The following is a 13,801-nucleotide window of genomic DNA, read 5'->3' as shown; positions in this document are numbered from 1 at the left end:
TGGAGATATGTATTAAGTGATCATGAAGACCACCGCGAGATTATATATCAGCAATAACCCCCACATCATTATCGACGAGAATTCGACATATAACCACCAGAGAGAAAGAAAAAAGCTATTAACATAAAACGGAGATTATCATCATTGAAATAATGTTAGACGATTCCGATCTACGACCAAATATTTGCCCCCTTGAGCGCCAACAACGCAAAATGACTGCCCAGAGTTGGTCTGGCTCGGAAGGTATACGACTGTCCGGCTGTGTAGTCTCCGCTGTCTGCGACCCAATACCGGTCCGAAAACGGGGCCGTGTTCAGCCCGTTCGAGATATACGCATGAAGGTCCGAAATGAATACCTCCTGCGTACTGCTGCCCGAAATCGCAGCTACCCACGCTTGCCAGTTCGTCTGGCCCCATTGAAGGCTTCCGTCGAGTGGGATTCCCGCTGTGCTGCGGACAGTAGGGTAGAAGTCCGAGGTGGCGTTGTAGGACTCCTGAGGGAAGATGCCCAAATCGAAGAGGATATCCGGGTAGTTGTTGAAGACGAGGAACCAGGGCTCGACGCCGTATTGGAGCGTGTAGTAATTTCCGCCGGAGTTGGTTCCAAGACGGTTTGTGTAGATGTTGTCCGCGAAGGTGGTGGCGGCGCTGGTATATTGGGTGCTGGAAGAGAAGAGTTTGTTGTAGGCTCCGAGAGCGACGGCCGCTTTGACGCCTAGGTTGGTCTGGTTGGCCAGTTTTCCTAGGGCGTCGTTAAGGGAATATTGGGCCGCGGGGTATTCTCCATTCTCGTTGAGGTATTGAGCGTATTTCTGCAGGTAGGAGGAGTAGGTTGTTGCCAGGTCGGTCTGATTGGAGGCAGACTGGTACGCGTAAGTAAGGAGAATGACGTTGCCGCTTTCTTCGACAGGCATGGCTTCTTCAGTGCTCGAGTCCCAGCCGGTGGCGTTGGGGTAATGTGCCCCCAAGTCATGAGGAGCATAGGCCTCGGTGTAGCTGCCTTGGTCGAGGTAGGTGAAGACAGGCTGGAGAAGAAGCCTGATGAAGTCTGGATTGAGAACGTAGAATATGGGGAAGGTTGCGTAAATCACGTCGACGGTCTGTATGTTGCCGTCACTGGAGATCTCCTTGAGGAAAGCTTGGACATCGCTGGTATCGAGAGATTGGTTTGGAATGGTCAACTCAATGCCTCCAAACGTCTGTCGTACCGACAAAGCCAGGATATCTGAATAGTTAGATCCATATGCTGAATTTCCGGACGATTGGATGAGGTTGTCAAATGTAGTGGACTCGCTCGCAGCGTCGGAATAGTCATCTAGGAAATATGTGACAGCAGCAACGGTTTCCGGATAACTGGCTCTGTAGTAACCTGTCTGTGCAGCTCCAAGGTAGTTGATGGCTTCCTCGCGAACATGGCCAATGGCAAAAGTAACAGCGCTCGAGCCGCTGATTGTTCCCAGGTCATGAGCAAAACCGACGACACCACCTGAAGTCCAGCCGGGGTAAGAATTGCTCAATTTTCCATTGCTGACGAACTCAGATCGAACTGTGGACGGCGGCCCTGATGCGGAAGTCAAGGTGTCGCCATCGCTCGGTCTAGTAGCATATACAGCTTCTCCCCAAAGAGCTTGTTCATTGGCACTCTCAGCGTACGTTATAGGATTTGCTGGGGTGATCTGGTAGACACCAGTGGTGCCATTGGTGGAGTAGCTCCAGCTCGAAGCACTTGATTGACCAGTCCAGGTGTCGTCAATGTCAGAGTAGACCTGGACGTTGCCCGACGTGCCACTCACTGTTACCGTGAGATAGGAAAATGGCAAGGACTGGCGCAGGTAGTTTTTCGGAGACACCGGCGAGAAGAAGTCCAACTTCACAGTACCATCACCTGCGGTCAAGGTGAAGGTACTATGTGTGGATGTGAACGTCGCATCGGTGAGAGCGGCCTGTTGAGTCCCGTCCAATGCATCGGTTACACCGAATACATTGTAGGCGACTCCATCTACACGCACGATCACTGACCAGGCGAGGTCATTGCCCGACCAGAACTGGGGGGCGCTGGACGGCAGACTGTTGGCAAGGTTCCCGGGTAGCCAGGCTATAGAACAGTCAATCATCAACTCTCTTTTAGAACTATACGGGGCAATCCAACCGACCTGATAGATATGGACTTCGGACCGCCAGTGGGTATGAAGGTGGTTGGAATGGAGTGAATGAAGCCGCATTGGAACTGCTCAGGGCAACAAAGGTCCATGTGGCTACAAAGACCGACCACAAGCTTCTGTTGCTTACCATCTTGACCTGCGTCTGCTGCACGTACACTGAGGGGCCTGATCAACAGCCCGACTCGGCGGGCAGCACCGACATCTAAATATTTTCCCCGAACACATGGTCGTGGACGAGAGGCTGCAAGGATACTCCCTTGCGTGCTGAGGGGTCTCGATTAGCTTCTTGCCGGATGAGGATAACTGATCTTGCATAGCGAGCATGACACCTGCTGCGAGATCCATATTTTCCGCACTCTCTGCCGGTCGACGATGATCTCTCGCGGTCAACGGCAGGGAGATCTAATCTGAACCGCTGTGGAGGTCAGGCGATCTCGTGTCTTTCGCCCAGGCGATGTCCCAGAGCACGCCATTTGTCGCATCCATTGTGTACAACGAAGTTGCTCTGCATGATGCAGTCTTACTGCATAACATGGACTGAACCTGCAATATCCCCTCCCGACAGAATCAGAAAAAGAACATTCAAGTTCACCCAGGAGCTGCTGTCAAACAGCCCCTATCCACCATGTAAGGATCCTCGGACCATGAGTTAGAAGGCGCAATGGTTCTCGGCTGAGGCGTCGCCTTGATGTGATCCACCAGACAGGGAGACTTCTACTACTACTCCGTACATACTTAGTGGTTCAAATGGGCAATAATAGTCACTTTGCGGAGTGCGCCAACGGAACTGTTGCTTGTTTCCAGCTTTCATCCTATCATAGGACAGCAGAATGATAGACAAGATGCGGAGAAGGACAGAGCGGGTCAGATGAACTGCGCAACTTTAATGCCTATTGCGCGATACTTGGCACGAGAACATCCTGACTGTGACCGGCTCAGCGTCAGGATGGAGGTTCTGTGGTCGTCGCTCACTGGGCGTGGGCTTCGAATATGGCTGCAGGACTCAACTATCAGAGAGGTATCGCAACGTGTGCCCTGCGGGAATCGCGGAAAGGGGTTGTTCATGACTAGGATCCCGATATTTCGGCACTCAAGTCCCGGCCGCGCTTAACAAGACATGATCGCGAAAAAGAACAATGAAATAACCCTAAGAGAAGTTGACCAGAACAGGGCATCGGATGTTGTCCCGCAATGGCGCAATAGTCTCTTATCAGTTCTAATAACGGTGATCGTTAATATATGCCACAATGGTACATGTATATACGCCCTGCCAACATACTACTTATCTAGACACTGTACCATATACATCATTGTATACAGAGCACTGCCACATCAAGTTAAACAGCTGGATCTGCGTAGATGGAGGCAGATCAAAATCCAGGAACCCGAAGACAATAGCGAGTCAGAATGAAGGACTTCTCCGGCATCGAGCAAGCAGTGGCTGTTGGAAAAGATCCCGACGAAGATACAGTTAATGGAAGCGCGTTGTTCGCTCCACCGGGCCACGCGTCCAACAAGCACGATCCAGGTTGTTGTTCTATAGCTTAACTAGTTCAGCATGGAACTTCCTGCAAGGATTGTACATGATTAAATGACGGCTATGGGCAGTTAAGATGAAGAGAATACTCGATAAATCTTATTCTCCACTTGCTCACAGCATGTTATCAGTATTTTCCGGTGATTCTACGCCTCATTGTTCATACGACTCCGTAGTACGTATTGACTTTCCCCTGAACCGGTTGCCGGGTTTTTAGACATAATATTAATCCTTACCTATCATATCAACCGCTTATTGCTTCCCTATTGAACGCAATAGATATTAATACTGACTGGCTCAGATGTGGCTGTCGACAAGGTATTAAACCCTGTCGGTGATATGGCCCGGTCGAGACCGCTGTCTCTTTGAATGTTTCACGGCATCGGACAAAAGTACTAATACTAAAACCTACTATTATATACAAGGAAACGCGGATACTCGGAAGTACTCAACTCTCCTTTTGTCGACACCGCCATGTGGACTGTCTAGCAAGAATTCCTTATACAGAGTACGAAACACGGAACTAACTATTTATCGACCAGTATACTTCCTCTCCAGATATCGAGTGACGGGATATACAATGAGCGTGATAACTCCACTGAGGAAGATACCAACGTCTCCACCGGCTCCCCCGAACTTGGCAGCAATAGGCCCAATGTACCAGACCTGCGCCATACCTGGAACACCACCGCCGCAGTATCCGGCAATCAAGGAGAAGACAGCCGCCAGACCAACTGGAAGTTCGTCGGGCTTATCCCATGCCTTTAAGTTATAATCCACGCCATGGCGGAAAACACAGTCTTCGATAAGGAGAATGATAGTAAAGGAAACAGTCCAGTATCCAAGCATGGAAACGAAGTTGGATACAATCGTCGACAAGTGCTCTCGACCTGCGATCGCTAGGATAGCAACGACCAAAGCGACAAGGAACGACCAGACAAAGCGAGGAATCGCGTGGAAATAGTCGCCTAACAGCTGGAGCGACAGGCCGGAAGAGTAGTTGATGGCAATATTGTTACCACACACGGTAAACACGGAGATGACCAGAGCAAACTTGGACCATCCTTCAGGATGCCATGCTTCCAGAAGCAATCCACCAAGTCCATGGTTGTTGTAGGCATCTGCGTACGGAGGATAGGCATTCAACGTCGCGGCTTGTCCTAGCACTATTCCCAGATAAGTTGTGAAGCAGGTAGGAAGGACGAGACCGATCCAGGTCAGCAAGAAGATTTTTATCTTGCTGGTATCCTTGGGGTAGTTGCAGTAGTAGTCGGCTGCCATCGAGCACCATCCTGAAACCGAAGAAAACTGCAAGGCAAAGAAGGATAGCCATGCACCTGAAAGCTCGATGCCCTTGTCGGAACTGGGCGTATCCAAAGGCGGTGCATGTGGACTCGCCTGCGCATACAGAACGACAAACAGGACGAATGCCGCAATCCAGGCATACTTCTCAAAGGTATGAATCAACCTGAACCCAAAGACCGAGAGAATAAATGAGATGACCGCGATGATCACCACCCCAACAATAATCGACATGTGGTAATCAGACACTGCGGACAAGATTTGGCCCACGACCACGGCGTTGACGACAGCGAAACCGCCTCCCACCACCACATTGAGGACCGAGCACAGTTTCGCGCCCCAGAATCCAAAGGAATACCGCGAAGTGGCAATCTGACGAAGGCCCAGTTTGGGACCCAGTGTGCCCGTGTATGCGGTAAACAATGCCCCGACCATTATACCGACTGTGGCCGATGACATGGCCCCGTTGAAGGACAGTCCATATTCAGCCCCCAGAACACCCATGGGGATTGTTCCAACGTGCATCACAACCGACGACCACATCATGAGGGCATTCCAGATGGACGGGGGCGTCTTGGCCTCGTCGGGGATGCGATCGATACCCTGAGTCTCGAAGTAGTTCTCCCCGCCCAGCTGGCGATCCATCCATCGCTCTGCTTCATGGAGTTTGCGCAAGGGCGTGAACGCATTCTGAATCTGAATGGCACGACGGACCTCATCTTGTATGAGGCCTGCGTCTGCACTATTGATATCGAGTGGCTCCTCGCCAGTCAGGTTGGGGCCCTTGTTAGCCTCGAGATCCTTTCTGTCTCGCGAAAAGTCCGACATGTTGCATCTGCGGGAATGCAAAGCGAGACCCGTGCCATCTTAAAAGCACGCCCAGGACCGTTTGTCCTTAATATATTCCTCCTGCTCTAGTTAGACTGAATCTATCTTTTTCGATCTTGATCGCACTGAATCTCAAGATAAGCTCTATGGCCAATCAGAATGGACGCAGGGCGGCACAGCATTGATGCTACAGATAAGGCGACAATCGTTATTATTATTGGACTTCAGCGTTATACAGAGTAGCATTGCGATGTTGGACTCGGCAGCCCCGATGGCTTTGTTCTCGTATCGCTTCAGCAAATATGGCAGGTGAGGATGTTTGATAGCTGCGATGCCATGAAATGCCTACTTAGCGCATGATGGATGGGCTTTGTTCTTTTTCAGGAGCTGGGAAGGTATATTTGGAACCAAGAGAGTCCGAGATGAAGGGCTCCTGTATTAGTTAGAGCTGGTGTTCAGTCTCTGTTGACTATCTTACCATTTCAACGGAGTCTTCTCAGAGCTTTCACTCAGCAGACCCTGTTACAATTGACACCAGATCGTCCATAGTCTGGATCTTCCTGGACATGGCTGCGTTTTTCTCAGAACTGCTTAATCAGTCCGATAGCCGATTAGTTAAGGGTTTAGCGCATCTGACAATGGTGGTCTAGGTACACCGCTTCCGCCGTTAGAGGCAATATGCTGCTCCTACTTGCATCTACTCCTTGATTTTTTTTCCCGGGTATCTATTTAGTTGAAAAAAAAAAAAAAATCATGTCTTCTCGCTCTAATTCTCAGCATCGTGCCTTTCACACCTGGTGCTGTGGGTAGTGGTGTGCGTTTAATCACACAACCTACTGCGTTTCCCCGCGCAAAAGTTTTTGCCGGAGCTTGCTTCTAGCAAGCTGCAATTACCCATCTCTTTTTTCGTCGAAAGCCAGGGCCGACATGGGCCTGCCTGGTATATAGAAAATGATCCGTGAGTTTTTCCTCTTCTGCTGGAGTGTGAGATTTCCTCGAGTTAATATGCTGACGTATCGATAATAATAGCGTACAGGTGGCGGCGCTTTGCCGTTCAGTGCACAATGGATGTGCTACCGCCATTGAACTTCCTGACCCTACATTACACTTATTTTATTGCGACAGTACTCGGATGCAGCTTGGTATTCTGGGGTGCAGCTACCCCCTTTGGCAGCGTAGCTTATGTTGACGCGTTGTATATGTGTGCAAGTGCCATGACAGGTGCGGGCTTGAATACAGTAGGTCCCTACCATCATGCTGAATATGTCCGTTGCTTATACCAACTCTTCAATTTCTGTACAGGTCAATCTGTCCACTCTGAATACGTTTCAGCAATTGATCTTATTCCTCCTTATCGTTTTTGGATCAGCTATCCTCGTTTCCAGTGTCGTTCTGTTCGTTCGGAAGCAGGCTTTCGAGCGCAAGTTAAAAGGAATCCTAAAAGAAAGACAGTCGGCATCACACTGTCAACGGTCTGGACTCCATATACGCTTATCGCACTTGCGCAGGAAGCCCCGATCTCCGCAAGAGCCTGGTGATGTCGACACCGATTTGGGGGACCAGTTTCCTGACGGCAAGCGGCCAGTGGTACAGTCGGCCTGCATATCGACGAATGGCCCCAGCACGACAAGAGCAGATGCGTCTGGATCTATAATCTCGGACTCGATTCACGAGCGCCCGCACGAGTCGCAATCCGACCAATTACCACATGACGACGACCATATTCAATGGATTGATGATGACCAGGTCACGATTGGGGGCTCTCCTCGCCCAAGAAGACATTCACACCGCAGGGTTTTTCCAATGGCGGGAGTCGGAGCACGTCCAGATTTGAACAACCACCCGAGAGACATTCTCCCAGACCCATTGTTATACGAAGGAAGGCGACCGTCCCTTATCGAGACTGCCCTCAAAGGAACTCAAAAATACTTCCTCTCGAAAGGGTTCATTTCGCGCAATTCTCAGTTCTACGGCTTGACACCGTCTGAGCGGGGGAAACTCGGCGGAGTAGAATATAGAGCAGTCTCCTTCTTGTCCATTATCGTTCCGTTATATTTCGTGTTATTCCACGTATTTGGCATTGTCGGTGTCGGAAGTTGGATCTCGATGAACAGGCCAGATATTGCGCGGACAAATGGACTCTCTCCTTTCTGGGTAGGGGCCTTCTTCGCCACATCAGCATTTGGCAACAGTGGCATGGCGCTGCTTGATGCAAACATGACTGCCTTACAAACAAGGTATGGCTAATGTTTTTTTCCTCGAACTGGCGCTTAGTTACTGACAAATCATAGTGCGTATTGCTTGCTAACTATGGGCATGCTGATTCTGGCCGGGAACACATTGTACCCATGTTTTCTGAGATTTATCATATGGAGCATCAGGCGCATGCTACCGAACAAAGAAGCATGGCAGGACTGGAGAGTTGTCCTTGACTTCATCCTGGACCATCCGAGAAGGGTATGTTTCTCACCCCGGTGCCTTGACAATGCTTGAAGCTAATATGTGCTCAGGTTTATACAAACCTCTTCCCTGCGCGCCACACCTGGTACCTCCTTGGCACCATCATATTCTTAAATGGGATCGACTGGATGGGGTTCGAGGTATTGTCTATCGGAAACAATGAGATTGACAAACTGCCACCTCCCTATCGTGTCCTGGACGGTCTATTCCAGGCGTTAGGTGAGTGCCAGGTTGAATAATGACATTCGACTTTTCTGCTAACGTAGGTTGCCAAAAGCCGTGCGATCAGGAGGATTCTATGTTGTCAATATCGCCAACCTTCGTCAAGGCTTGCTTGTTCTATATGGTAAGTAGAACATTCTAACCTAGTACTCCTCCACAAGAAAGACCTATGCTAACAGGCCTGCAGCACTCATGATGGTATGTTGGCGCTGTTCCCCAATAATTCTGTCCTCCCACCTGGACAAACTAACGTAAGACCCATTATAGTATGTTTCAGCATTCCCGGTACTTGTTACCATCAGGTTAGTGAATTGTTGCTCCTTTGGCTGGCTCCGTTCACACATGCTGAGAACTTGCAAGGAACACGAATGTTTACGAAGAACGCTCTCTGGGAATATACGCCGATGACAATCAACTGAGCGACCCGGAGAACCGAGCGAGATCGGTCAACCCTCTCGTCAGTCTGCTGAGGCACCATCTGCTTCCCAATCATCAAGAATCTCCTCCCGTTGTCGACCTCGAAGCATCGCGCAGCTACTTCGTCCGTCAACAACTTCGGTCTCAGCTCAGCCACGACATCTGGTGGATCGCGCTAGCGGTCCTGTTCATCACGATTGCTGAGTCAGGACACTTCGAGAAGGATCCCATCTCCTTCTCCACATTCAATATCATTTTCGAAGTTGTTTCCGCTTATGGCTGCGTTGGCCTCAGTGTTGGGTTCCCTAACCAGAACTACTCGTTCAGCGGTACCTGGCACCCCATCAGCAAACTGATCCTCGCTGCTGTAATGATCAGAGGACGGCATCGCGGGCTGCCTGTCGCGATCGATAAAGCCATCATGCTCCCCAGTGAGTCTCTTGCCTGGGCTGAAGAGGAAGATGCCGCTCTAAGGATTGAAAGATCCAGGACACGGAGCGTTGGCAAAACGCAGCCATCAGGCCCAGCGGCCGTCTAAACAAACGACAATCTTTAACTCCGATTATGTTCGCGCCAGGCTTGGTTTTCTATTACCCATCGAACTGTCCGGTCATGCCGCTATCGGATGAGCTAATTAGCGGCTTTCCTCCCCTTCTTCGTTCCTAATTAGGGAAAGGGTTACTTTCGACTATATATCCAATTACTCTCACAATCACAATAATCATGACTATAACGACAATAGAAGGATGGCGTTTGTTGTTTAACAGAGGGGATTTCACACTATATAGAGCTGTTTGCTTTTCTATTTCCCTTTCCAATCTCGAGGAACATGCTGATGCAATGCAAGTTGTGGTGTTAATACACTCATGATAGCGTTCGTCTTCTGCTTTTTTCTTTCGCTCATGACAGCAGGATACGGAAATCATGCATTTGCTTTGTGGTTATGGAACATCGGTAATGAGAAGTTTTGACATCTTGGTATGAGGGAAAAATAGTGAATTTGATAGATATATGAACTGAAATGGAATTTTTTTAATACCCTGGTGCCGGTCCCGATGATGATATCTAACGTACAGAACAATGTATACCAGATAAGAGAAAACATAGACACTGAAAAGAGAATGAGACTGCAAAGATGACGATGGGTACTAGACTCTGAAGGAATTGGATGAACAAAGGATATGACTTTGCATCTATTATTCATCATCCTCCTCCTCATCATCTTCGTCGTCCTCATCCTCTTCTTCCGACCCCTCCTCGACTTCTTCCTCTTCCTCTTCATCGCTTCCACTAGCGAGATCTTCCATAATCTCATCGTCATCATCACCGCCTCTCTTTCTCCTCTCCTCTTCTTCACGTCTACCCTGTTCCAGAACAGCGGCGCGCTCTGCGCGAAGCTTACGCTGTGTCTTGACGAACGCACCGAGAGGGGTAACTTCCCAGTCAACGTCCTTGAGGAAGGTCTCAACTTCAGCGCGGTCCTTGGGCGAGAAGTTGACCTTTGAGCGCTTGTCCTCGATCCAGCGAGAGTTCGATTCAACTTTCTGTACGAGGAGCAAGATCTGCTGGTTGAGTTTGGTGTTCTTGTTTCCTGTGGTGCGAGAGCCAGCGTCTTTCAGCCAGCGCTTGAGCATGACCACGATAGGGAGGGAGAGTTCAGGGAAGGCAATGTGCTTTGTCCACAAGACGAAGAACTCTGAAAGGAGCTCGCTGACTTGCTCGCCGACGCCGTCCTGGTAGACGCGGGTGCGAAGGTAGGATTTTGGCGCACGGATGGCGGTCTGGAAGTCGAGCTGTTTGAGAGTGCTGGACTTCGGGGGCTTGCGCATCTCCGCAGACGTGAGAACTTCAAGGAGCGCGGATCCGAGAGGAATGTAGGTGCCTGTGGCGCGGGAGATGCGGAGAAGAGCGCGGACCAGCTGGAAGCGAAGAGGGAAGTATTGTGCCGTGGGGATCAGGCGCATAGCACCAATGGTGATTTGAACGACGGGATAGATGAGTGGACGGAGGGCAGAAGCCTTTCCAGCCTTGGCTTCAGCGAGGCCATCGCAGTGTTGGGACAGGACTCGAGACCAGAAGTCAAGCGAGTGGACGTATTGCCAATTGTAGATAGTCTTGTAGGAGTCCTTGGAAGGATTCGTGATGCTGCTTCGCAGGTGCATCGCGAGCTGGCGGATGAAGGAGAAACCGGCCGTGTAGGAAACGTTCTGGTCGATACCCCAGATCTCAGCCGCCGAGTTCTTCATCAGGTTGACACCGGGGAGAGTATGGACGGTGGTGTTCCGGCTGCCCCTGACGACACCTTCGTAGGTAGCCTTGAGGACGGCTTCCCGAATACCGGCATCACCAATGACCATCAGACGCCGGATGAGAAGGAACGCTGTGATTCGTGTGGCTTCGCTGGTGGAGGAATCAGACCAGATTCCCACGACAGTCTTCACAACAACCTTGAGCAACTTTCTGAACTGCAGAAGGTAGGGGAGCATCGGCTCAATCGAGGACAGAGTCAACTTCAGCGTCGACGCATCCGACAGGTTACCGAGAAGCTGGTGAACAGAGGTAGTATGAGACTTGATGAGAGGTGTCAAAGTCTTGAACTTCTTCGAGTCCATTTGCACCCTCACTTTCCCGGAGGCAGTCTCCTTGACAGGAAGGTGATGCGTCAGAACCTTCGGGACCACATTCAGGGCCGTGATGAGCACCTGGTGGTATACGTCGGGGTCCGAGATGGTGTATTTCTGTTCAGGAGTTTCGGCTTCGTTGACATAGGCAGCAGCACGGAACGCCAGGACAATCTGCCGCAGGGCCCTCATCGAATGCTGTTCTTCCATAGACTTCCTCCATTTCTTGATATCGGCCATGGTGAGCTTGTTATCTACCTCTTCCATATCCTCATCCTCGGACTTGGACTTCTTTTTCTTCTTCGCAGGGCCTTCCTCCTCGCCCTCACTGAGCTCATCAACTTCGGCCAGGTCTCCGTGATCACCAAAGTCCAACAACTCGGCATCATTTTCTTTCAGATACTTGTAGAACTCCGGGTCCTTTTCCTTCAGTGCCTCCAGCTGATCCTTGTGCGTCGCCATGTCGTTCACACTGCTTGTCTCGGAGGCGGCATCATCCTCACTCTGAGATTCGGCATCTTCCTCACCACTGCCTGAAGCCGAAGACTCATTGTCGTCTCCATCTTCTGAGCGCTTCCGTTTGCCTGTCTTCGGGGTGACAGCTGTTTTCTTCGCCTTCTTTCCCTTGGCTGGGGCAGCATCAGGAATGTCGAATCCGCCAGCGAAGAAGTCGTCAACGTTCATCTCCGCAAAGGCATCCTGCTTCCGACGCTGTTCAGGGCTTTCATTGTCACTGTCGTTTGCGTTCTGCGCCCGATCCTCAGCGTTACGCGCTTTCCTCTTTTCCTTAACCTGCTGTCGCTGCTTAACCTTGGCGAATTCCTTGCGACGGTCGATCACATCCTTGAGATGCTTCTTCTCGAACTTCTTGGTCGACTTCTTCATGCGACCCGGCATCTTGGCGACTAAATCCCAGTCTGCAGAAGGAATCTGCAGGAGTATACTGGGTTGGTTGATGAGTGCAGTGCCGATCTATATTGTATCACTCGAGAAATTTCAGTTGAGAAAAATTCCCGCACGGTCGACGCTCACCGCCTTCGGTCCGCAAGCAACTTCCCCGCCAGCCGCAACAGAGCAGCGAGACCGTCCAAGCGATCATATCATGTATTCTCAACGTCCGCTCTCTTATGCGCCAACGCCCTACAGCTACACGCCGAATCCTGCGTTGGCTGCTTCGATCAATCTCGATGAGGTCTGCTGCTCCATAATCTCCATCCACCAACACGGCTGACCCTTGTCATAGGAAGTCAAGCTAGCCACGAGCTCTGCGGAGCGCGATCTATACGAGTCGCTCGCGGAGATCTATAGCATCATCGTCACACTCGACGGACTAGAGAAGGCCTATATCAAAGATGCGATTACGGAATCGGAATATACGGAGACGTGCGCTCGCTTGCTGAAGCAATACAAGTCCAGTTTGGGAGATGATGCTGTCGCACAGGAGTTTGGAGATCTGGACACCTTCAAGCGGACATGGGGGGTATGTGCCGCTGTCAACATCACGAGGCAGGAGATGCTCTGCTAACTCAAGCAGCTGGAATGCCCCAAAGCAACAGAGCGACTACGCATCGGCCTCCCGGCCACGGTTGAGCAAGCGTCCCACAGTGCCCCAACCCCGAGTAACGGCCCTGCAGTCGCCGGTGCTCCAGGAGGTGCATCCCTGATCTTGACGGCTACTGAAAACTTCATCACGTTCCTCGATGCGCTCAAGTTGAATATGGTCTCGAAGGATGCGTTACACCCACTCCTGTCCGAGGTGATCCAGTCGGTGAACAAAGTGACGGACCGCGACTTCGAGAACCGGGGGAAGATCATTCAGTGGCTTATCACGCTGAACCAAATGCGTGCAACAGAGGAATTGAGCGAAGAACAGGCGAGGGAATTGTCATTCGATATTGAACAAGCATATCAAGGATTCAAAGCTACCTTGGGCTAAATCGGTCGGTTCATTGGCATTGGAGTCTTACGCGGCACGGAGTTGGGTGGTTTCTTGTCTTGAACGTCATGGCGCTTTTTTGATACCAATCGCAAACAGTACACATACATATATGTTTCCTCTTTATCTTTTGCCGACAAGTCTTTTGTTTTTCCGGCGATGAAATCAAATAGAGTCGAGACCCATTCCGACCCACGGACGGCGCAGACAAACCTTTCCCGATTGGGTAATCGCGACTTTTTTTTGCGTTCCTTTGAGATACCGCCCAGAATCCCCCGCGCCACCCCATTCAGCTCTTTACAGCATTCATGGTGAT

The 13,801-nt window shown here is 50.6% G+C and overlaps 5 protein-coding genes across 5 annotated transcripts; 2 read left to right on the top strand and 3 right to left on the bottom strand.

Annotated features, from left to right (window-relative positions):
* Positions 1-27: 27 nt before the first annotated feature.
* Positions 28-2,661, bottom strand: C8Q69DRAFT_207282 (glutaminase). Its single transcript, XM_028626148.1, has 2 exons — positions 2,154-2,661; positions 28-2,095 (listed from the first exon to the last, which is right to left on the bottom strand). Exons 1-2 carry the CDS (start codon positions 2,290-2,292, stop codon positions 171-173), a joined length of 2,064 nt encoding a protein of 687 aa, XP_028486501.1. The 5' UTR covers positions 2,293-2,661; the 3' UTR covers positions 28-170.
* Positions 2,662-4,230: 1,569 nt separating this feature from the next.
* C8Q69DRAFT_399302 (permease for cytosine/purines, uracil, thiamine, allantoin-domain-containing protein) lies at positions 4,231-5,829 on the bottom strand (the record flags this gene model as incomplete). The annotated part of the gene is made up of 1 exon (XM_028627842.1): positions 4,231-5,829. The coding sequence occupies one exon, from the start codon at positions 5,827-5,829 to the stop codon at positions 4,231-4,233; it is 1,599 nt and encodes a 532-aa protein (XP_028486500.1).
* A 671-nt stretch (positions 5,830-6,500) lies between these two features.
* Positions 6,501-9,943, top strand: C8Q69DRAFT_461475 (cation transporter). The gene is made up of 9 exons (XM_028630244.1): positions 6,501-6,787; positions 6,859-7,067; positions 7,132-8,066; positions 8,121-8,286; positions 8,340-8,508; positions 8,567-8,635; positions 8,699-8,709; positions 8,779-8,813; positions 8,872-9,943. The coding sequence occupies exons 1-9, from the start codon at positions 6,781-6,783 to the stop codon at positions 9,464-9,466; spliced, it is 2,196 nt and encodes a 731-aa protein (XP_028486499.1). The 5' UTR covers positions 6,501-6,780; the 3' UTR covers positions 9,467-9,943.
* Positions 9,944-12,560, bottom strand: C8Q69DRAFT_461472 (putative ribosome assembly protein Noc2). The gene has a single exon (XM_028630243.1). The coding sequence runs from the start codon at positions 12,444-12,446 to the stop codon at positions 10,125-10,127; it is 2,322 nt and encodes a 773-aa protein (XP_028486498.1). The 5' UTR covers positions 12,447-12,560; the 3' UTR covers positions 9,944-10,124.
* A 91-nt stretch (positions 12,561-12,651) lies between these two features.
* On the top strand, positions 12,652-13,485 carry C8Q69DRAFT_505734 (putative vacuolar protein sorting-associated protein Vps28; the record flags this gene model as incomplete). Its single annotated transcript, XM_028632735.1, has 3 exons — positions 12,652-12,741; positions 12,793-13,029; positions 13,084-13,485. The coding sequence occupies 3 exons, from the start codon at positions 12,652-12,654 to the stop codon at positions 13,483-13,485; spliced, it is 729 nt and encodes a 242-aa protein (XP_028486497.1).
* Positions 13,486-13,801: the final 316 nt, after the last annotated feature.

The sequence above is a fragment of the Paecilomyces variotii genome (assembly GCF_004022145.1).
Source record: "Paecilomyces variotii strain CBS 101075 chromosome Unknown C8Q69scaffold_3, whole genome shotgun sequence".
In the NCBI taxonomy this organism is placed as follows: domain Eukaryota; kingdom Fungi; phylum Ascomycota; class Eurotiomycetes; order Eurotiales; family Thermoascaceae; genus Paecilomyces; species Paecilomyces variotii.
Note: the sequence above shows the minus strand (reverse complement) of the source record. Positions and strands in the feature narration are given on the sequence as shown.